General features: G+C 43.0%; 1 protein-coding gene across 4 annotated transcripts in view; it reads right to left on the reverse strand.

Annotated features, from left to right (window-relative positions):
- FHOD3 (formin homology 2 domain containing 3) overlaps window positions 1–19,761 on the reverse strand; it is a 519,848-nt gene that overhangs the window by 7,070 nt on the left and 493,017 nt on the right. For all 4 annotated transcript variants that reach the window (XM_073006355.1, XM_073006354.1, XM_073006353.1 and 1 more), the window contains 3 exons: window positions 15,456–15,648; window positions 9,984–10,158; window positions 3,696–3,857 (listed from right to left, as the gene is read on the reverse strand). In XM_073006355.1, coding sequence (XP_072862456.1) covers window positions 3,696–3,857; window positions 9,984–10,158; window positions 15,456–15,648 — 530 coding nt within the window. The remainder of the gene's footprint in view (window positions 1–3,695; window positions 3,858–9,983; window positions 10,159–15,455; window positions 15,649–19,761) is intronic.

Raw genomic sequence — 19,761 nt, forward strand, 5'->3', positions numbered from 1 at the left:
ACTCACCCCGAGGCTTCCACCTGAGCCCCGACTTTCTGACTTAGCATATCAGTGTCCTGGCCTCCAGCCTGGCCCTGCTCTGCAGCAAGGGATGCCCTCTAAAAGGCAGTGACTCTCCACCTGGGTTTAGGGAGGAGACCTCAGTTCTCTCCTGAACTTGCTCTGTTTATCCTCTTGTCCCGTGTCTTGTGCTCATGCACAGGCACCCTCTGCTGTCATTACAGGAGGGGCTAGTCCATCTTTAATCAGCTCTAGAAATCATTAGGTGCTACTGGAGATCCTCGGGTAGAATCCGGTGCGGGGGGGCGCCCGAGATAAGCTGGATCAGCCATTTCACAGGCTACAGATCACCTGGACGATTTGAAACATTTTACTCAATGTGCCTCTGATTGGCACCAGCTGGGAGAGCAGACGATGTGAGCCATGGGAACCTGTGAATCGATTATGATGCCCTTGGCTATCCCAGCTGACTGCAAAGTTCAGGTTTCAGGGACTGAGTTCAGCACATGTGGGCCCAGTCACCAGCATCAAACATGAAAGCAGACATTTAATTATCTCTGATCCTTGAGTGGCTTGCCTTGTGGGCCATACATTTCAAGGTTATGGGATGGATTCTGTTTCGTTTCCTGCAAGAGCAGAACTATTATTGTCTTTAGCCAAATGAGTTATGGCCCAAATATGTTGGTTATTCATTATCCACTTGCCTCATTGCCATCATTAAACAAATCAAATACAGCACTGTTTCAGCATGAGGCCCAAACCGCTAAACTTCACATTGATTTTGAAAATTGTTTTTTCTTGTTCCTTTAACCTCTGTGAAAAGCTGGAGTTTATCATCCCTTTATAACAGAAATCAAAGTCTAACTTCTTCCTTCTTAAATTTCTGTTGATAGTGCCATTACTAATAAACCCATTACAGATAAACACATCCATTCTGTGCTGTACTTGTTATAGTAACTGTGTCACAGGAAAAATGTGTTTGGCTCAATAAAAAGAGTATATGGCTGTTTTGCATAAAATTGAAATGGAAACGATACCACAGGAAATTATTTTATGTCAGCCACAAAAACAGGCAAAAACATCTCTCTGGCCAGATTGAAGAGGAAAATTAATTATGACTGCGTTATTGTGCCCAGTGAAGTCAGGAGTCCAAGAATTTGGATCTCTGTAGACCAGAGGATGGGGCCATGCAGACTTGGAGGAGAACATGCTCTGGGCCTCCAGGGACCAGCCAGTCCAATGTCCTATGCTGTCTCCTGTCTGAGGTCCCTGATCCAAACTTTCCAACCCTCCATCAGGGTGCCATGCACCTGACAAATGGGATGTCTCTGTCTTCACAGCCTTAGTCCAACCCTCTCCCTTGGCCCACCTCTCCATGGCTCTTCCCAGCTCCTTCCCCATGGTGAGCCCTGCAATGAGGTTGCCCACACCAGAAAGACCAGAAGTTAACTGGTGTGCAGGTTCCTGCCATGTGGTGACCTTGAAGTAGCTATTGGCTTCCTTGAATGAACTAACAGGAGGCCAATAAAGGGCAACTACTGAGGATAACCTACTTAAAACCTCAAAAAGTCTTTTGGAAGTTTCATTTCAAAAGCTATTAAAGGAGATTTCCTATCACAAAAAATGAGCCAATAATATAGACAAACCATACACAAAAGGAGAGATGGATGCAAATGGCAATAGGCTCAACCCCCTTAGAGTGAAGGAAAATGTAAATTAAAACCACAGGAACTGTTATTTCACACCCTGCAGATAGGCAAAAATGGAAGCGTTGCCTTGGCCTAGAGCAACTGAGATCCAGCTGAGAGTGTGAGTGTGGATTAGCCTCGCCCCTTTGGAGAAGAGTTTCCACTCCTGGTCTCATGCCCCAGTGCTGTCCATCTTATTATGAACATGAATCACCTGGGGATCTCATTAAATGCAGATTTGAATCAGTTGCCCTGGAAAGAGGGCCCATAAATCTGCAATTCCAACAAGCCTCCAGGAGATACTCATATTGTCTGAGGTCCAACTTTGAGTTGCAAGCCCCTAGCCAAGTTCTTACAAGTGCACCAGGAGACAAGCAAAAAATTCATAGTAGCACTGAGAATATAGGAAAATATCAGAAGAAAGAAATGTAAATGCCTTAGATATTGATGTTGGAATCTATAAACATATTCTTGAATATGTACAAGCCAGTCTCCCTGAATGATAGTTCTCCATTTAAAAAATGAAATAAACGTTGTGGAGAGCAGAGGAAGGCATACAGTAAAGAGAAAGCCCACACCTAATGCCACTAATCCAAGGGGCAGGGACCCACACCTCAAGGCCTCACGCCTGAGGTTCTGAACTAGTGGGTGTGGGTGCAGCCCAAATATCAAGAATTTAAGCATCTCCGCAGAACATTCTAATGTGCATCCAGGGTTGAGAACCACAGCTCAAGAACCTTGTTACTCAGTGTGTACCAAGGGCCAGAGGCATTAACCTCATCTAGGAGCTTGTCAGAAACAGACGCTCAGTCCACCCATCTTACTGAATGAGAATCCCATTCCCCGCTCCCTATCCCATCCCCATCTGCACTCCCACCCCCAACTCAAGTGTTATTTTCCTTTCTGGGGAAAAATTCTCATCAGAAACTAAAGCAGATCATAGGAAAGGAGCAGGGGACCACAGGAATGTGGGTTAGTGTTCTGTATCCTGGAAACGTTTGTAAATGGGTCAAGCAGAACCACTGGGTCCAACATACACAGGCTACACCCTGGTCACCTCCTGTGTGAATCTCAAGGGTAGAACAAGTTCGGGGCTCTCTGAATTTGAGTCCTTACTCAACTCCCTGCCTAGCTGGACTCCCACTCATTTCACTTTTGGGAGAAAACAGGAGGAAGCCACTGGCTTTCTTTCCCTGTCACTAGCCCTTATTCTCAGAGGCAAAGCCAGTGGAGACTAAAGCAGCCTCTAGAGTGACCCAGCGGCGGGCTGAGCACTCTTCCGAAACACTCAAGGCCACAGCTCATGCAGGGAGATGTCAAAGGATCCACAGGATCCTGTTTCCCTATGGAGCACTGTCCCTGAGAGGGTCAGACAGAGGCAACCCCACACCCATGAGTTGGGTGGGCAGGAACAGGCAGTAGGTTCAGACCAAAAAGGAAAATCAGTCACTCTGATTTAGTTGAATCCTCTATTTGGTGGGAAAAGGAAAAAATGGTCAACCTAGGCCACGTTAAATGTTTCAAGCATCCCAGTGACCATCAAATCACTTGCCTCCCCTGGTTTTTGCCTTCACCATGCTTGTGGGCAGCGATGAACCCAGGAGGGCCAGTCTCCAGCCCCACAAGCGCCCCCTGGTGCTGGGTGCAAGGCAGAAACACAGCCTCCAGCAGAGCATCTTGGCTGGACTTAACGATGGGCTCCACTAGTGCTCTATACACCAGAGACGCTTAAGGACTTTTCATATCTTCCTGGGAACGAAGTATGCATTGAGAGAGGCCAGGCCACCAATGGCAGATACACTGAACAGGTGTGGCTGCAGCTCCCCTTCTCCACAATGGCCAACGTTGACAGCCAACCCTGAAACCTTCTGTGGATGAGTGCAAGTAGGCACTCTGGGAGCCACTGACAATTCACTGGAGCTGTGTCTCCACCTTTCCCAGTTCACATAGAATGGGAGGGCAGATCCCTGTAGGGGTGAACACTCACGCCTCCTTTAATGCACTCACAAGATTTCCGGTTGGCCCGGGATCGTTTCCTCTCCCTCGGCACCACTCGCTGACTGGGCACTTGGGTGGCTGACTTGACGATGCGGTCCATGATCTCATCAGCTGCATCGTCTGTGACATTGGGCGAGTCATCAGTTCCCATAGTCCAGGAACTAGTGGATCCTAAGAATTAAACAGCCAGAATGCACAACATACTCAGAAGGAAAATGCGAAAGATGATGCGCAGCACTACTCCTCCAAGCAACTGAGTTCTTTCAGCAACAGATCACAGGGAAGGCCAGAGTTAGAGCCCCAGAGCTAGTGATAGATCCAGAGGGCTAACCTGTCCCCACTGCAGGGAGCACTCTACCCTGCAGGCCCTGTGACTGCTACCCCACAGGCTCTGATCAAACCCATACACGGGGCACTTATTTCATACCACCCTGTAACACAGCTGTGTTCCTGTCTCTTATTATTTAACTCTCCAACCCAGGTGTGTTGTCTTTACCTGCCAGGTCCCATGATCATCTGAGGGCAGATGACCCAAGCCACACCCTGCTGCACAGTCATCAATATCTGGTGGTGCACACCCAGTAATGTAGAGACCCACTGAAGGTCTTATTGAGACAGCTCTCTATCCGCGGTTGTATGTGCCTAGTCAATGTCAGCTGACCCTAACTTCTCACTAAGTAGAAAGCAATAGATTTTTATAATACACAGTTTATCTTTGAATTATCTAGCCTTTACTAGACAACTGTAACAGGATTGCCCTCTTTAAACAGCAAAGGGGTTGTTAACTTACATTTTCTCTGGTACATAAATCTCCTCCCTCAACCACATTTTCTGTAGTTTATAAATTACATATTAAAACAAGTCAGAAGAAAGCATCACCAAAACATGGGTCCCGTGTACAGTCATCCCTCAGTATACAGAGGGATTGGTTCCAGCACCCCCAAGTATGTCCAAATCTGTGCATAATCAAGTTCCACAGTCAACCCTGCAGAACTTGAGTTTACAGCCCTCTATACACATGGGCTTCACATCCTGTAAATACTCTATTTTTGATCTGTATTGTTGGAAAAAATCTGCATGTAGGTAGATGTGCTCCATCAAATCCAAGTTGTTCAAAGGTCAACTGCAATGTTAAACAGTTAGAAATTAATGCCAATGTAATATATCCAGAACTACATCTTTGTAATCGATCAGCCTTCTTGTGAAATCTCTTCTATACGATAGTGAATATATGTTGCCACAAGAGGAAAGATGTACAATATGCTCAAAATTGTTAATTTCTACTACCTACACTTCATTTTACAGTAGATGCACAACTTCAGAAACCTGTAGGTGAGGATTCTCAGAATCATTGCCTATGGCACAAAAGTACCCCCAGCCTGACTAAAGTATAACACAGGCTAGGGAACTGCCAGCTTTTCCCAACTTGGAGGAAAAAAGGGTTAATAAATAGTTAAAATGTTTGAGTTCTCCCCCACTAATTTTTTTTAAGTGCTTACAACCACCTGACTGGTAATGAATGAACCAAGAAAAATAGATATCAATGGAAATGGTTGGGAACAGTGGATCACAGTTCAATGGACTGTGATTTTCATGTGTGTGCATGTGTGTGTGTGTGTGTGTATGTGTGTGTGTTAGTTGAAATATTGCTGCAAATACATACTGTGCTATAAAGCAGTCATAATTTCTAATAGTAAAATTCATGACTGAATTAAATACATAAATATTTCACACTTTGCAAAAGGAGAGCCAGGATACCAGGTGCCCTGTCACCTGCATGTACATAAAACCTGTGGCTATAGAACAATGATGTTTTCAAATGGTAAGATTTCTGTTGGCTGGGCACGGTGGTTCACACATGTAATCTCAGCACTTTGGGAGGCTGAGGCGGGCAGATCACTTGTGTCAGGAGTTCCAGAACAGCCTGGCCAACCCAGTGAAACCCCGTCTCTACTAAAAATACAAAAATTCGCTGAGCGTGATGGTGTGCACCTATAGTCCCAGCTACTCAGAAGGCTGAGACAGGAGAATCGCTTGAACCCAGGAGGCAGAAGTTGCAGTGAGCTGAGATCATGCCACTATGTTTCAGCCTGGGCAACAAAGTGAGACTCTGATTTCTGTTATTATTGATACAGGTTTTTTTTGAATTTGTTTTGCTTAGCTTTTATTATTATTATTTTTTAAATGATAGCATACCTACAGCATGGGCACATGCAAAAACAGTAAATTGTACTTTTTGTGCTTATACCCAAGGGAATTTGATCTACTTGCTATTAGGCCAGTTTTTTCAGCATTATAAGCCCTTTAAAAAATAGATTCTTTTCAAAAATAAACTGTTGAAATTGCTGCTGAATGCGTCTGCATTCTCAGAATGGTCAAGGTATTCTAATTGGAAGTAAAAGTCCTTATAATGCCACAGCTTTTAGACTGGGCCTCTGCAGATCCTCTGAACAATAGTCCTCCTCAGAGTAGAGCAATCAATCGTGCAATTGTGTTTTACCCCGCAATTTCCTGTGTTCCCTTTTATCTACTGATGTATAATTCTCTGTCTTACCTTAAAATGCCAAACTACCTTCTAAAAACATGCAAAGCTCAATAAATTGTCTTTGCTCATAATACATTATCAGAGCACTGGGCCAGAAATGAAGGCATCATCTAATCTTCCCTCTGAGAATTACCTATACTTTTCCATCTTACACAACCCTAAGGATCTTCTGTCAATGTAACGTGTCAGGAGATGCTGAAAGGAAACATCTTGCCATAGGTCCAAGATTGTCAAACTCAATTTTATGATGACTTCATTCTCTTAAGACTTCATTCCTGGTTCTACTTTATGTCCGCTCCTCTTGGTTACTTTCCCACTGCCTGATTACCATTTATTTCCATTATTCCTAGTCATGTATACATTCCTCTTCCTGGAACCCTTGCACCCACACCGTAGCCATCAGGGTAATGCTGCACACACATTTTACATACCCAAGGGACCATGTTAGTTAGTAAGTGTTAGCAAGACATTTGAGATGTGGTGGAGAGGATAAAGCATTCTAGACCATAATAGCACACTATCACTTTACTTTTATATTTCTAAAACATGAAAACTGAGATTTGAAAGCACTGAAGTTTTTCCCTTTATAGAAATCTAATCTAAAGAGTCTACAAGGAAAACACTTAAGTCAAAATGGATATTCTACCGTTTTAATGTAAAAAGTTTGCTCTCATTTCTGAAAGATAATTTATCTGAAGACAGACTTCTGTAGTTGAAGTTATTTCTTCTGGCAGTTTAAAGGTATCATTCCTTTTTTTTCTGGCTTCTATAGTTCCTTTTGAAAATTGAGCCGGCCGGGCGCGGTGGCTCAAGCCTGTAATCCCAGCACTTTGGGAGGCCGAGATGGGCGGATCACGAGGTCAGTAGATCGAGACCGTCCTGGCTAACACGGTGAAACCCCGTCTCTACTAAAAAATACAAAAAACTAGCCGGGCAAGGTGGCGGGCGCCTGTAGTTCCAGCTACTCAGGAGGCTGAGGCAGGAGAATGGCATAAACCCGGGAGGCGGAGCTTGCAGTGAGCTGAGATCCAGCCACTGCACTCCAGCCTGGGCGACAGAGCCAGACTCCGTCTCAAAAAAAAAAAAAAAAAAAAAAAGAAAAGAAAAGAAAATTGAGCCATCATTATTACCATTGCTCCATAGGAGGCAATATATCTTTCTTTTCTGTTTTCAAGATTTTATCTTTATTTATTTATTTTAGCACTTTGTCTACGGTATGGTTCTCCTTGTACTTACTCTTCTTGGATTTGCTAAGTTTCTTAAATATGTTGGTTGATATTTATCATCAGTTTTGGTAAATTCTCAGCCATCTCTTCAAATCTATTCAATCTCTTCAAATATTGCTTCTGATCCATCTTTTTCCAGTATTCCAATTATACGTTAGACCATTCAACTGTGTCCCTCAGATCTTACATTTTATTCTATTCTTTCCATTTTTTCACTATGCTTCTGTTTGTACATTTTCTATTAACCTGCCTTTGAATCCATTTTTCCTCTTTTGCTGTGACCAATCTCTATTAAGCCCATCCAATGAGTTTCTTATTTCAGATATTTTATAGTTCTGGAATATCCATTTTATTCTTATTTATAGAGTCCAATTTGCTATTGAAATCATCTATCTTTTTACCCATCTGTCTATGTTTCCTTTTAGTTTTTAACATTTATAATGGTCATTTCAAGTCCTTGACTGTAGATTTCAACATCTGAATCACTTATGGGTCTGCTGCTATTATCTAGTTTTCTTCTTGATTTTCAGTCATATTTTCATATTATTCCTCTGGCTTGTAATTTTTACTGTACTGGACTTTGTGTATAGAAGGACATAGAGACTGAAGACAGCGTTATTTTCCTCCAGAGAGTCTTTTCTCTTCTGTTAACAGATACAGTGAGGTACTGAGCTGGGTTTAGGCCAGACAGCAGCTTTAGTTCACAAGCAGTCCACTTCCCACCTCTCTTTTTCTTGAGGCCAAGATCAGTGAGTATCTGTTCAAGGTGCTTACTCTAGCCTATCTTTGTCTCCTCAGTTTAAAGACTGCAGGACATCTCCTTCAACCTTTCTAGCCCAGGATCACCCACTGACCTTCCTCCCTCCAACCCCCATTCCGCAGTGCTGCATTTAGCAAATGTCTCATGAGAAAATCATCTGCATTTTGGCCTCCTCTCAATTTCAATCTCTTATACCAGTTCACACAGCTACTACAAATTCTGCTGGCTTCTCTTTCCCATTTGAGTCACTCCATCACTGTAAGCCCAATCCTCAGCTTGTGCCCAGATTTGGCAAATGCTCACAGAGAGGCAATGTCAGCTCACCTCCAATTCTAGTTTGTCTAGTCCTCTTTCCTTTTACAGTTCTATAATGTTTTTTAAAAGAAGGCTCGATTATTTTTATTTCTAGTTGTAGCAGGTGGGTGACTTGTCACTCCGTAACACATGACACATGAAAGCAGAAGTCTCCCTTGAGATGGGCATTAATGTGCAGAGAAACTGAACAGCCTCCCATTCTAATCCCTTTCATATGCCAGCAAAGATGACCCCATGTTGTACAGACTCAGCAACATCTTTTCTCTTCATCCTTTCTGGTCAGGAATAGATGTTTCTTTTCCTTTAAAACTGGTACAACCTGTTTATGTTCCGTTACTGAGATCCACCCCCTAAGAAGGCTTCAACTGCACTCCTCTTGCATCCACCAAGGCACAGGGGCTCAAGGCTCCGGCCTGATGGCTGGGGTCACCATGGTGCAGGCATTAATGCTCTCCTTCACATCCCTGTTGGCCATGTTCAGCCTAGCATACAAAGCCTGCAAGAGCTGCTGGCCACAGAGAGGCTCATAACATGGGATGTCTTAGGCCTTTTTGGGTGCCACAGGGTGTGGAGGTGAATGGAGGTGAATGGAACGGGACAGGCAGAGGAGCGGGCATCCTGAACTGAGGGAGCAGCATGAGAAGAGTGGGGACTCCGGGACATGCAGGGTGCTGAGAGGCGCTTTTCTTCACCATGCAGGGTGAAGGAAAGCCAAGCTTGGGAGACAGGACAGGACCTGCCTACAGGAGCCTCCAAGAATAGTGTGAATAGTGTGGGCTTCACCCTGCAGGCAGTGAGGAAACCCAGGAGGGTAAACGGGTTATCAGGCCAGACCAAGGAAACACGAGGAAACATTCACAGATGTCAAATGCATCTTAATCCCTTCTAATGATAAAAACAAATCTGGAAACTCGAATCTGGCCACCATTTTGAAGTTTCAGTTTTTGTCTCTGCCTAAGGATGTAAAAAAGGGACCAAGGCGTAGTGCTGTACGGAGGGGTTGGCAACCTTGTCCTGTGTAGTAGATGTTTTAGGCTCTGTGGGTCCTACAGTGTCTGTCACAGTGGCTCAACTCTGCCAAAGTAGCCACAGACACTACACAAAGGAGTAAGTATGGCTGTGTCCCAACAAAACTTTATTTCTAGAAGCAGGGGGAAGGCTAGAGTTGGCTTGCAGGTCACAGTCTGCCCGCCCCAGCTCTCCCTCGGGAGATCACCCCCGTAAGGATTCCCTCTGTGTGAACTGAGGTACTCTCATGGGAATGTTTGTTTTGGAGATGAAGCTATTGAAGGTGGGTCAGGAAGACGCTAGTGAAGGAATATGTGTGGTTAGGTTGGCACTGGAGCTGAGGGCCAGTCACAGCCATGGACCACAGCCTGCCATGGAGACTGGACCCCCCTGGAGTGGCCAACCTGAGAAGACAAGATGAGCCCCATGCAGCCAGGAGTTACCTCGGCTTGCTCGGCTGCGTGTGCGGACGCCCAGCGCGGGGGTGGCGTCCTCCACGGAGGGGGACGAGGTTTTCAGTACAGCCTTCATGTTCTCGTGCTCAGCCGCATCCTCCGCATAGCTCAGACCCTGCGGCTGGCTTGGGGGCGCCGGAGAACTGCCGGAAAACTTGCCGGACTGCAAAACCAAGGGGAAGTTAGCAGGTGAGGGAGACTTCCCAAAAAGACAACTCAAGCTTCTAAAACCCATGGTTGAGGAAAACCTTCTCTCCTCTGTCTTGTTTTGTTTGCAGACACATTCATTACAGCAGTCACTGAAATTGTTAACTAATGACAAAACATCTGTGCCTACAGGAAGATCTAATATGAGACAGAAAAGCCCCCAGCCCCCAGAAGGACCATCACCCATTCATCCATTGTAGTGGTCTCTCTCACTCACTCAGATCCCCTCAAAGGGTGGCTGCCAGGAGCGACTGGCATTGGTTCTGGGAAGGTCTAAAGCCAAATGTGTTTCTAACACCAAAGCCCTGATATGAGAATTGAAATGAAATATGCATTGTTAACCAAGCATATTAGGCTTTATTTTTTTACTTAGTGCCAGAAAGCAGTTAAATTTTCCTTAAGTATCACTTACGATGGTAGAATTACAAAAGTGGGATTTAGTCACAGAATTCTAGCATGTTAAGAGTTGGGAAGAATTCTTCTAGACCTCGTCCCATCTTGCTTTTATGGAAAAGAAAACTGAGGTCCTTCAAGAATACGTGCTTGCCAGGGACCCCAAAAGAATTAGTGTCAGGGCGCAGAACAGAACAAGACACAGAAATTCATGCTGATTTTCTCTAACTGAATAAAAGGTCAGGACATACATATTTTAAAAGAGGTATGCTGGAATACGATACGTACACAATGCCAAACACCTGGATGAAGAACAAAAAGTCAGATTAACATTTGCAAAGAATAGCTCCACAGATTGCTGGCTTCCTTTGTCACCCAGTGTTTCAGCCACGGCAACAGGGTTGGGGACCTATCTGTGGCTTGTAGCATCTACACAGCTCTCTCCTCATTTTCCAGGGCCAATTAGCCCCCCTCGGTCTCTGGTTCTCGCACCTGCATCCAGGGTCTGGTGAGGAGCCCCTGCCATCTACCACTGCATGGACACTGGCCCATGGGAGCCATTAACACCAGCAGAGGAAATGGGCACACATCGGAGGCTGCCTACTGGCTGGGGGCCGAGACTCTAGCCTGGCCCTTGGCCAGTGCCCTGCTTCCTCTTTGATTTCAGGCCTCTTCATGTGGTTATTCCGGAATCTAGTTCTCATATTTAAATTGCCAAAGGAAAATTGTCTACTTTTCCAGCAGCAGGGAGAGACCTGCTAAACCTGCCACTTGTGACATGGTTACTGATTAGCTAGGCCTCAGGGACAGGTCAGAAAATGCATTTAACCCTTCAGTCCCTGGCACACGTGGCATGATGAGGGCCCCTGTCAGGTGGTTAGTGATCACACGAAAACCAACCAGAAAAATGTCCATGCATTGTTTAAAGCACTGAATGGTGCTGACACTTCATGCTGATTATGTTAGGTTAGACCAGAGCATACATGAGGCGGTCAAATGTGGCATTCTTCATGTTCATAAATAGTCATACCTCAACTTCCTCCTCGTCATCAGTCTACCCGAGAGGACAGGACAGGACAGGACAGGACAGAAAAGACAGAAGGGATTCTTAGAAGGCACAGAAGTCAGCAAAAAGATCATCTCAATGGCACATAAGATTCCAAGTAAATAAATTGTCACCACAACCAGGATACATCCTCTGGAGTTGGGAGCTGCCAGGCCCCACCCTCTTGTCCTCATCTGGACACTCCTTGCCTGAACTCCAAGATCACCCGTGACCAGAGAGACTTACAGGGCTCCAGGTCAATCTTCTGGGGCTGTCCCTGAGGTCAACAGTCAGCTTATTTGGTTCCCTGACTAGCACCAACCTCACTTGCAGCTCTGCATCCTGCTAAGAGTGTCCTGCTCTGTGAACCATATGACAATACTGGCCACATCCTTATGAACCCATCACTGCCTGACAGTCATCAAGGTCTCTCTAAGTGGACTGGTTTCCACTTGCTTGGCTCTGCCTGTCAGCTGCCGGCCCTCCCATCCCATCCCAAGCGCAGGATCCCTCCCTGCCCAGGCTGCCGGTCTGGGCTACCACTAGTCCTTCCACATGCAGGCCAGCCAGGACAAGTGGGACAACGGCTCCAGCCGCGTGCTCAGATTACTCTCTCCTCAGGAGCATGAAATTAATTCCTTTATAATATCTTACCTGTTTCTCATGGTGGCCACCTGAACTGACTCTCCGTACTTTTAATTACTTTAGCACTAAACTGCTTTAAGTTACTTTAAATAAAATATCCCTCTTCTAAAATAAATTGAGAGTGAAAAGTCATGTCAATCTCTTGATCATAAATTAAACACACTTTCAATTTAGGAGTGTCCATGAGGTTACAGGGCCAGGCCAGCAAATCAGATTAAAGTGTTTTGAGAATGAACTACGCTTTTGGAAGTTAAAATGACAAACCACTTCCAGTCCATCACATTCCACACTGCCTCACCCAAATGGCATTGTGACAAGAGACGACAGCCCTGTTCCATTACTCTTTTAAAAAAAATCTTATTTATATAACCTGGGAAGGCTGGCATTTTTCCAGAAATTCACACATGTTCAAGGTGCTACATATATAAAATCTTGGCCCTCTCAGCATCCCTAAAAGTAATCATCATTCCCTTTCTATAAAAGAGGAAGCTGGGGTTGAGAGAGGTTAAGGGTCTCTCCCAGGATTACTGCTCCCTCCAACATGGGAGGCCTGGGATTGACCAGCCTGGGTTCTCACAGCCCACATCGGGAGTGTGAATGCGGCAGAAAGGCTGTAGTTGCCTTGTGTTGCCTTGTCTATGTCGCCATTTGGTCTAGGGACAACTTTGTACACAGGATGAGGAATTAGTTGCTCACTGATCCTGGCCTGGCAAGACCCTTTGATGATGAGAAAGGAAGCCTTCTGAATACCCAGAAACAGGGAGAGAAGAACAAAGGTAGGTACTCAGGAGCTGGTGCTTGGGGGCTGCAGATTTTACCCTCAGACCTCTCATCTCTAAATGCTACCACTTGCATCCTCGTTTTATTCAGCATGTACATTCAAGGTAACTTACTACAAACAGTTTTCTTTAAAATCTCTTCTAGCTCCAACTTTCAGGGGGTCTGTGATTCTAAGTCTATAGTCTGGCTTTGTTTTCAGTGGTTTAAGTTGTGTATATGCCATTTTTAACCAGGTTATGATGTCCTTGGGATATAAGCTTTTCTTTATACTCATATCTTCCTTGGTTTCCCAGGCACTGCTGGGTGCACAATGAGCCCTTAATAATTGAGTTGCAAAAACCCGAGGCTGTACACTTTTCCTTAAGGGACAATACCCTAATCTTCCAGCAGAGGGCAATCTTTCTACATGAATGATGCCACTTTGGCCATTAAAAACATGGACCAGGCTGGGAATGATTCCTGATGGAAGCCTGTCCTGTCCAGATTTTAATGGGAATTTAAATATTTTTCAATCAAACTCTAGAAACATTCACCTCTGTTTATGATTGGGAAAGCCAAATGTTTTCGGAGACAGAATTTAAAAATTAGTGGGATCTGTAAAAAATCTCAAGAATTTAGCAAGAAATTTTGATGTATCCACATAACTATAAGCATATTCGGCTTGTATTTTTCACCCTCCAATGTGTCTCATAGCCACAAAAATAAGCAATTCCTGTTTTTAAACTTTAAAAAATAATACTATGAATAAAATGTGGGCTACAGTTTGCCCTAGTCGATCCAACATGCTTCCTGGGTTGCTGTCCTCCAAGTGGCTAAGGATCCTACTGAACTGAGATTTCAGGAGAGGAGACAGAAGACTCTTGGCTGATGGTACTGGAATTCAGAACTGCTTGGGTCGGGGGTAGAGCTGTAGAAAGGGCTCCTTCTGCAGAAAAGTGACCTGAGCACTTCCTAGAGGTCTAGAAAATTCCAAGAAAACAAGGAGCTTACGTAAGAGAAATGATTATCCCATGGTTCTTAAAATAACAACAAAATTGGTAAGTTAATGCATCTGGCCTTCCATGTAAGTCAGGCCCTCAGGAATGTGGACTTCCAGAGAGCAGTAACCAAGTGCCCTCTGCTTGGCTGACTACATACACACATGTCTGTGCACACAGGGCGGCCTCAGTGAGGTCTTCCTAATTGGTTGTCTTCCTCCCCCCAAAAAATCTGCCTGACTAGGGTTCAGTTGAAATGTGTAATTGCCCAGATGATGGCACGCCCTGTGGCTTAATCCTTTCCTCATTCCATTCCCTCTATTGCCAGAAGTCCATGTGCTACTCAAATGCATGCACAGATGGGAGAAATCCATGGGCATCAATCCAAACCATGAAAAAAAAAATCACACTCTACAGTCCTTCAACAAGTTCCACATATGACATGTCAATATCAAAAAGATGACTTTATTATCGTTGAGTCTGTTCAAGAAAGAACAAATAGTGACTAAAGGAGGATTCCCAGAAAATGTCAGCCTTTTGCCTGGAATTGACCTTACAGTAATGGATGAGGTAAGTGAGATACTAGCCTGGTTTTTATGCTTTGTAAAGGCAGATTAAGAAAAAGGAACCTGTGCTATGTATCTCTGTTGGTCTCTGGCATCTTCATGTATCCCTTCACACTCCACTTTACTGAGCATCTGTCATCTGAATACGCACTGCCCCCCAAGACCTGGGTGGGCTTGGGGCTGAGACGGGAGAGATGGGGAAAGAGCCCAAGAGCAGGGCAGACATGTAAGTGTGCAGGGGCTCCCCAGGGTGCTATAGGGAAGCTCCTACTGGATTCGCTGTCATTTGGGATCTCTTTCCACCCTGATGTCTCATGATTCAAGGGACTGGCGATAGCCCATTAGATTATATCTTTGAGCAATCACATCAATTTATTCAGATGCCCAAAATGGGTGGTCCATGTGTCAACTGATTGGTTACTTAGCACCGTTATGATGATTAAAATCGTGACTCAATTCCCCAATGTACATTTGTCTTTCTATGATAAGTGCCATTATCGTTTATATTTTTCTTGTCTTCACCCAACTTTATCCACATCACAGAGGTAAAAATAGAACCAAACATTTAATGTCATCAGCAACATGCAACACACCAAAATGGGTTCCATGTTCCTATTCTAGCCACACGTTCTGAACTTTACATCTCCTAGGTCCTTGTTTGTTATATAGCAGATTTTCACAGAAATGGTGGAGGAGTACTTTAAGAGCACCTTTTCAAAGAAAGAATTTTTTTTTAATACTCAAAAAAAAAAAAAAAAAAGGCATAGCTTTTAACTGTGGGGAGAATTCCTGATTGATCTTACTTTGAAAACGAATGACATAAGGAAAGAGACTGTGTGAAACTCACATCAGTGATCATCTTCCCTCTGGTCTTATTTCTTTCTCTGTGGTTGGCCCGTTTCTGTTTCTGCTGCAAAACCCTTTCCCTGGTTGTGCGATACTCCAGTGCAAATTCACTAATGATCCTGCAGAATTTGTTTATGTTCACTTCCCGAATTGCGTAAGGTGGATGGCCCATAAAGAGTAAAAAGGAGTGGAATCTGCAAGGAAAAAAACAGTAATGGCAATGACTTCAGTTTTCAGAAATAAAAGTTACTTGTCTAAAATGTCTCAGTAAGAAATCAATGTCAGAACTTAAAAAAATAAATACTGCTACTACTACTACTACTACTAAAGAAACCAACAAGCCACACTCTCAGTAAGAAGACACTGTCCTTCATTCCTGGGGCTTTGAATTTTAAGAGTCTTCTCAAATTAAAATGCAAACAGAAGTTCAACTCACTTTCCCAGTGATGGAGGTTATATCTAGGTGGTAGGACTTCAACAGATGACTTTTTCATTTTGCATACCTGTGTTTTAACGTTTTTCTAAAATGGATATATGTAAAACTTTTGTAAGAAAAATGTTAAAGTGGTATTTTAGAAAAATATTGCACCATTTCTAGATTATATGAGAATTGAATGGGAATAAAGAAATGTTGCTTAGAAATTCTTTTAATGAACACTTAAAACTGACATGAACTTATGAATAACATGTTAATCCACAGTTTGTAAATAGATGCTGTTTTCTGAGTAAATACTTTTAAACATTTCTTGCGATATTACATATAATCCTAATTTAATTAGGAAACACCAAAGAAGCAGAAAATAAATTTATTTTACCTACTTAATTTGTAAACAAAAATGATTAGACATTGTTTTAAAATGTTGTAAAAGAAATTACATGAGCAAATAAGTACCCAATTTTTAGTTATTAGGAAATGAGAAGGAACACAGCAGGAGACAGAGGGAAAGCTTTCTGTGGAGCAAACAATATTATGCAAATGATACCACTATTTATAGACAAAAAATGTTGATCACTCTAATTTGTACAGTTTGAATATGGATTTTTTTAAAAATAAGGGACACTGGCTTACTCTTTTTGAGAATAATGAAGTAAACGTATAACTTGTATTTAAAGTAAAGGGCCTAAAAAATGATAGCCAAAACTACACAACGCTTAGAAGAAAACAAAGTAGAAATCTTTATGACTTTGGATTAATGTTTTTAGATATGACAACCAAAGCATAAATGACCAAAGTAGATAAACTGGACTTCATTAAACTTAAAGACCTTTGTGTTTCAAAGGATATGATCAAGACTAAAAAGACAATCTAAAAGATAGGAGAAAATATTTGCAAGTCATGTGTCTAATAAGGGACTTGTGTCAGAATATATAAAGGAATCTTACAATGCAACACTAAAAAGACAAATAAAAAATGGACAAAGGATTTGAATAGACATTTCTCCTAAAAAGATATGCACACAGCCAAGAGATACATGAAAAGCTTCTCAACATCACTAAGGAATGCACATCAGAACCACAAGGAGACACCACATACACCCACCAGGATGGCTGTAATAAAAGAGACAGGCTAGAACAAATGTTAGTGAGGATGTGGAAAAATTGGACCCTTTCCACAGTGCTGGCAGGAACATAAAATGGTTTAGCAGCCATAGAAAATGATCTGGCAGTTCTTCAAAAAGATAAACAGAGTTATTATATGACTTAGCAATTTTTCTCCTTTGCATAAAAAGAAATGAAAATATGTGTACACACAAAACTTTCTGCATGAAAGTTCATAGGAGCATTATTTATAATAGCTGAAAGTGGAAACAACCCAAATGTCCATGGACAGATAAACTAAATATAGCATTGGATGGATATGATGGATATAATGCATGGATAAACTAAATATAGCATTTCCAAATAAGGCGGTGGATGACTGGTCCCATCACCTCTCTGACTTCACCTCTTGTGACTCCAGCTACACTGGACTCCTAGTTATTCCCTGAAAAAGCCCACCTCAGGGCCCCAGACACCATGTGTAGTGTACAGGAACCCTAGAGGGACACAGAAGTCAAGGAGCTGAAAGCCTGCAGGGCCTGTGGGGAGGGGTGAGGAGGCCACTCCACAGGGTAGGACCATAGGTCTGACAAGGTATCCAGTACCAGCTGTTCCCCATGCCTAGAACATTTTCCCCACTGACAGCTGCATGGATGGCTCTCACTCATCCCACAGGTCTCTGCCCAAAATACCACCTCCTCCGAGAAGCCTTCCCTGACCACCCTGTGTCAGGTCACTACCTAACCATTTATACTCTTATTTTTTCTTTCTGGCTCTTATTACCACTTGACATTATATATTAGATATATGATATGATATTAGGATTGGATAGTACAATATAACAACTATTCAAGATCTGTATGCAGGAAGATTTGAAGGGAGAATCCATCAGCCCACAGCTAGTTAACCACTTCACCTCATTCTAATATATTAATGTTCTAGGTCCTACTTTATACATAAATACAACCCAAGATTCTTTATCCTACACTTTCTAGAGCATTGTTTTTAGATGCACAGGGGATCCAAACTTAACATATAAATTGGAAATGTTATTTAAGCATGTATTTTACAAACAAGGAGAGTAACAACAAACAAGTAAAGGTCTGAAAAAGATCCAGATACACATGTGAAAAGAGAGAGATTATAGTATTCCTTCAGAAGAACAAGAAGGATATGACTTTGAGGCCGTAAAACTTTTAAGGAATTTTTTTCAGTTTAGTTTGTAACTTTTAGAATACATGATATGAAGATCGTATGGTTATGGGCAGGGTGGCCCCCCTAACCAGTACTCCAAAGCACAAGTCAGACATCTTTGATCTGTTCCATCATCTGCCTCTTACTCAAGCCTGCCACTGAGTAGTGTGTCTGGCCCAGAATGGGGAGGGGTGGACTTTGGGCAATGGCACACCAGTCTTGGTGTTTACTTGTCTTCTGTCTGTCTTTCCCCCTTGAATGGCCGTCCATTGCTGTAGTTTGCTAGGCCTCCCAGGAAGGCTTTTGATGTGGTTTGACTGTGTCTCCACCCAAATCTCATCTTAAATTGCAGTTCCCATAATTCCCATGTATCGTTTAGGGACCAGGTAGAGATAATTGAATCATAGGGGCAGTATCCCCCATCCTGTTCTTGTGATAGTGAGTGAGTTCTCACAAAATCTGATGGTTTTATAAGGGCTTTCCCGCTTTACTCGGCACTTCTCCTTGCTGCCGTTATGTGAAGAAGGACGTGTTTGGTTCCCCTTCCACCATGATTGTAAGTTTCCTGAGGCCTCCCCAGCGGTGCAGAACTGTGAGTCAATTAACCCTCTTTCCTTTATAAATTACCCAGTCTCAGATATGTCTTTATTAGCAGCATGAGAATGGACTAATAACAGTTTTCTTCTCCTCCTCTCCCCTGGTCCCTCTCTGTGCCTTTCACAGTGCAACTGTAGCCTAATGGATCTACAGGAGTGAGTGGGTGGGTCTGCACATCCAGAGAGTATAAAAGGATAAAAGGAAAGGTTAATATGCACGTTTAAGAATTAAAGACAAAATCCACATGATTATCTCAATAGACACAGAAAAGACTTTCAACAAAATTCAACACCCTTCATGTTAAAAACACTCAATAAACTAGGTATTAAAGGACTATACCTCAAAATATAATAATAAGAGCCATCTATGACAAATCCACAGCCAGTATCATACTGAGTGGGCAAAAGCTGGAAGCGTTCCTCTTGAAAACCAGCACAAGACACGGATGCCCTCTCTCACCACTTATATTCAACATAATGTTGGAAGTTCTGGTCAGGGCAGTCCGGCAAGAGAAATAAAGGGCATTCAAATAGGATGAGAGAAAGTCAAACTATCTTTGCTGGCAAATGACATGATTCTATATCCAGAAAACTCCATCATCTCAGCCCAAAAGCTCCTTCAGCTGATAACTTCAGCAAAGTTCCAGATACAAAATCAATGTACAAAAATCACTAACTTTCCTATACACCAACAACAGTCAAGCTGAGAGCCAAATCAGAAAGCCAATCTCATTCACAATTGCCACGAAAAGAATAAAATACCTAGGAATACAGCTAACCAGGGAGGTGAAAGATCTCTACAATGAGAATTATAAAACACTGCTCAAAGAAATCAGAGATGACACAAACAAATGGAAAATGTCCCATGCTCAGGAACTGGAAGAACCAATATCATTAAAATGGCCATACTGCCCAAAGCAGTTTACAGATTCAATGCTATTCCTATCAGACTACCAAAGACATTCTTCACAAAACTAG

The sequence above is a fragment of the Chlorocebus sabaeus genome, chromosome 18, assembly GCF_047675955.1.
Source record: "Chlorocebus sabaeus isolate Y175 chromosome 18, mChlSab1.0.hap1, whole genome shotgun sequence".
NCBI lineage: Eukaryota > Metazoa > Chordata > Mammalia > Primates > Cercopithecidae > Chlorocebus > Chlorocebus sabaeus.